This window comes from Chanos chanos, chromosome 16, assembly GCF_902362185.1.
Source record: "Chanos chanos chromosome 16, fChaCha1.1, whole genome shotgun sequence".
Classification (NCBI taxonomy): Eukaryota; Metazoa; Chordata; class Actinopteri; order Gonorynchiformes; family Chanidae; genus Chanos; species Chanos chanos.
Window position 1 is genome coordinate 5,270,317 of NC_044510.1, and position 5,000 is coordinate 5,275,316.

At 41.1% G+C, this 5,000-nt stretch overlaps 1 protein-coding gene across 1 annotated transcript in view; it reads left to right on the top strand.

Annotated features, from left to right (window-relative positions):
• smurf2 (SMAD specific E3 ubiquitin protein ligase 2) overlaps positions 1–5,000 on the top strand; it is a 51,741-nt gene that overhangs the window by 31,171 nt on the left and 15,570 nt on the right. The window contains exons 6-8 of the mRNA XM_030793404.1: positions 390–474; positions 661–744; positions 3,439–3,641. Of these exons, the coding sequence (XP_030649264.1) occupies positions 390–474; positions 661–744; positions 3,439–3,641 (372 nt within the window). The remainder of the gene's footprint in view (positions 1–389; positions 475–660; positions 745–3,438; positions 3,642–5,000) is intronic.

The window sequence follows — 5,000 nt, forward strand, 5'->3', positions numbered from 1 at the left end:
TGAGGTGGTGTGGTAATGAAGTAAAAGTGGATAATTACAGTTAAATGTATGTGTGTGGGTGAACAGGGCTCTCTCCTCACAGATCTCCGCATGAAAGAACAGTTTGACAGGAGTATCCGATTTTAATATCGGGGGTTAATCTTACACATTTACAGTTACATAAATACTGCATGATCGTGTTAATGACTTCATCGTTGTAATTAATCGCGGGAACCTAATTGTGAAGAGCTGATGTAAGAAGTGACATACAATGTGAAATGGAATGATCTGCTGTGTAAGGCAGAAACTCCTCAGAGGTCTACTCTGGATCTTCATTTGAGTGTGTGTGTGTGTGTTCCTGCGTGTGTGTGTGTGTGTGTGTGCGTGTGCGTACGTGTGTGTATATACAGTGAGTCTGCAGTCCAGAGATCGGATAGGGTCCGGAGGTCCTGTGGTGGACTGCAGTCGTCTGTTTGACAATGACCTGCCCGACGGGTGAGCGAACAGACCTCTGTCCCCCTCATCACCAACTACCACACAACACGCACACAGATGTGCTTTACAGACTCTCTCTGTTTTAATGTGTCTGATTCTCTTAACATGTTTGTGTGTGTATGGATATGTTTGTGTGTGTGTGTGTGTGTGTGTGTGTGTGTGTGTGTGTGTGTTTTGTGTCTGTAGTTGGGAGGAGAGGAGAACTGCATCAGGCCGTATCCAGTACCTAAATCACATCACACGCACCACACAATGGGAACGTCCTACCAGGTGAGTCAACACACACACACACACACACACACACACACACACACACAGACATGCACATTACTTTATGTTTTCCTTACCACAGCATTCACTAAGGCATGAGATGACACTTGCTCTAACCCTAATCACAATTAGGACAGAAGCGCACAGCTTTGGAAGAGAGCAAAGAATGAGATTTTATGCTAGAAGACTGAATTTACTCCATTATTATGTCATTTATTACAAAACTAGTCATTATTATTAATGCCAGTCAATTACAACACAAGGAAAACAATTAAAAACACGTCATTAAGAAAGATCTTTAAAATGAAAAGCGAGTGTGAGATGGTCCGTCTTTAAAATGTATTGCAGACAGACTGTGTGTCACCATGGTAAAATACTAAATGTGGTAATTAAAACTTTCTGTTGGAAGTGAACCCGACAACCTTTGATAATTCAGTATTTCTGAAAACAACAAGATCTTTTTATATATATATATATATATATATATATTATCTCTGGTGTGAGTGTGATACTGTAATTTAGCATAAACTCACTGACCCAGACAGTGTTTACGTATGAGTGTATGTGTGTGCGTGTGTGTGTGTGTGTGCGTGCGTGTGTGTGCGTGCGTGTGTGTGTGTGCGTGTGTGTGTGTGTGTGTGTGCGTGTGTGCTTGTGAGATAATCAGAGTGATAGTGAGGCATTGTGGGAAGGAGACATACCGGGCCGCTACCTCAGTGCCGTGCTTGTGAATTTGCCCGGTGTCTCTGGTTTCCTCTGTCTGATCGTCATCCTGTCACGCTAAAAAAGAGACACAGAAAAAAACGCTAAGGGAAGAACAGACACTCTTTAGACAATCCCGGGGCGTGTGTCGCTTAAAGGTTGCCCTGAGATTCTAAAGGACCACACGGTCAGGCTCTAAATGTGAGTCAGAAACAATCGTCCGATTGGCTCCTGTCCCTCAATTCACTTCTGACTTGAGTCAGTAGAATACAGTCAGCCTGTGGTGTAGCTGAAGTTCAGGAAGAGCTGGTTTGAGACTCACTTGTTCTCCACCCTTTGATTCAGTTGTTATTGTCCTCTGGGTCATTCCATACCAACTCACCTAGGCCCTCCAGTTCATGTCATGGATTTTCTTGGAAAAAAAAAAAAAAATCTGAAATGTGAAAATCTCACAGCTCTAATGCTTTTTTTAGTATAAAAATACATTTTTGAAGTTTGGCCCTCAGAGCTCAATTTCATCATTTTTGCGATTGTTTATAAGCCTCTCCAATTGCTTATTTTTCACTGGATTGGGTTGAAATTTGTATTGAACGTCCAAGAAACCCTAAGGATAATTACCAACATGTATTCATGTAAATAGTGGCTGCTGAATGTCAGTAATCACATTAATAAAAACAAATTACAAATTAACAAAGAATCTTTAATTTTCAGAAGGTCCACTAGTTTTCACTGTCTTGCAACCAAATTTTGATTGTGTGTAGTATTAATATAGTTCTATCACATCTAGAAGTTATTTCATCCTGCCTAAAAAACTGACTGCCACAGATCTTGCTGAATATAGCTCCGGGGGTGAAAAAAAACACTTTTTAAGATATTTTGACTGTATGTTTTCCCAAGAAGGATTACTTTAATTTCCTTGAAACTTTTTATGGGAAAGTGTTAATATTCATTGCAGATATATAAAAAAAATTTAAAGATTTTATATTACTCCCTAATCATTTAATATTTTTTTTAAAATAGCTCATTTTTCGTACTTTTCACTGACTGATATTACATTCAATGGTTTTATTTCATAGGCGGATATTTGTACGATGTTGACTTCAAGGTTTTCTATCTCTGTGTGTTACCTACTAAGCCTGTTTTTCATTGGGTTCAGGAAATTTGCAAGTTACAGCTTGTAATGGCTTGGTTTGTTGCATACTAGAGCATCAGTCCCTTTTTCAGACGTGTGAAAATGAAATGCAATTAGTTATGCACACTTAATTACATTTGAGAAATACAGGCATAGTTTGCTTTGCAAGATAGTTGGCTAGCACCAGCTAAAGTTAGTAGCCATCCCTTAATCCGGTTGATCAGCCCTCTGGCTCACTAGCTAGTCGTGACTTATGATAGTGTAGCATCCTGTTTAATTGTGCCCCCACCCCCCAACAATTTAATTTTAATTTACTTTTTGGCTTGCATGACACCCCTGGAGCTAAGGAACTAAGATTAATATTTCGTCCAGACACACGTAACGGTCTCCAAAAATGGAGATATTAATTTTTGAAAATGAAAGGTTCTTCGTTCGGGTAATTTTTTTTTTTTTTTTTTATTAATTTGATTACTGGAGCAAATTATTTACGTGAATACATGTTACAAATTATCCTTAGGGTTTCTTGGATGTTCAGTAAAAATTTCAACCCAGTCTAGTGAAAAATAAACAATTGGTGAGGCTTATAAACAATCACAAAAAATGATGAAATTAAGCTCTGAGGTCCAAACTTTAAAAATTCATAACTAAAAAAGTATTTGGAGTAGAGCTGTAGGATTTGGCAAGGTCCCATGAATGTAATAGAACTTTTCACATGATTTATTTTTTTTTTTTCAAAAAATCCATTACACGAACTGGAGAACCTGTGTGAGTTGGTATGGGTGTGAAATATCCAATACCCAAATGAAATAGATTGAATGTGATCTTCTGATCTACCCCCCCTACCCCCCACCCCCCCGCAGGCCAGCGTCAGAGTACTCCAGTCCCGGGCGACCCCTCAGCTGTTTGGTGGACGAGAACACGCCCATCATGACCCCAAACGGGGCGACGGGGGTGCAAGTAGGCGACCCGCGGGCCCAGGAGAGAAGGGTCCGTTCCCAGAGACACAGGAACTACATGAGCAGAACCCACCTGCACACACCTCCCGACCTCCCCGAGGGCTATGGTGAGTTACCACCCAAAAATCAGACAAATCCGACCCTCCTCCTAGTATACATATGTATGTATGTATGAATGTCTTTATGATGTCATAGCTAGCCCCAGCGTAACTGATTGAGGATATTTAAGGTTAACCAATACTGGTCAGATATTTTGGTTCAAAATTATATCCAGTTTTTACGACCATCCATCTTCACCAGAGAGATGATGGATGGTGGGTATGCTGGTGCGCCGTGTTGACTTTGCATAAACATCCCTGGGGATTTATGTTGCTCTATGTATAATTAGAATATCTATTGATTTGCATATTCATGAGCTTTCCTGTGACGTCATCACTAGGTCAGCCGTCCCAGACATGGAGCTGCAGCAACTGCTGCTGCTAATTATCTCTCAGGTCTTAACAAAACAATAACAACACTTTGAATGTACTCGTTAAGAGAGAAAGAAGTTTAATTTGACTTTGTTTAGGCTGTGTGGGAAAGTGTCTGATCTCTGTTAATATATTCCTTTGGGACACGTCTCTGAGAAAGCAAAGCACCTCACGGACCTTGCCGGTAGCTCTCTCACTCACTCATTCGCTCATTCACCCTCTCGCTCCCTCCCTCACTCCCTCACACACTCTCTCACTCACTCAATCATTCACTCAGTCATTCACTCACTCGCTCAATCACTCACTCCCTCCCTCACTCACTCACTCACTCACTCACTCACTCATTCATTCACCCTCTCGCTCCCTCACTCGCTCCCTCGCTCACTGGTTTAGGGTCATAAGGAATGAAAGAGTGAATTTGTCTGTCTTCATAAGCTCCTCCCTCACACACCTCCGGCAGCATATTCATATGCATTCTTTAGATACGTCTGCTAAGTGAGTGTCTGTCTGTCCGTCTGAGTATGGCTGGGTGTGAGTGATTGTGTGTGTGTGTAGAAAAACAAAAGTATGTTAGATGTGTATTTGTTTAGTCGTGTATGTCTGCCTGCATGTGTGTGTGTGTGTACATTCGTATGCATTCTTTTGATAACATCTTCTGAGTGTTTGTGTACATGCCTGTCTGTCTTAATGTGGCTAGGTGTGTGTGTGTGTGAGATATTTATGTGTGTAGTTGTAGATGTCTGGCGGCAGGCGTGTGCGTGTGTGCGTGTGTGTGTGTGTGTGTGTGTGGCCCATGGGGATAGATAAAGGTGGAAGTGGTGTAATATAGGAATGACTTCTAAAGAAACAGCCAAGAGTAGGAAAGAGCAACATGAACCACAGGCCGTGAGAGGAGAAAAAGAAAATTTTATTGAGATATATATGTACTATATATGTAACTAGCAATGCCCCAAGAAGTGCCTGGCTCACGTTTTAGTGACCCTCTGTTGCTAGGTA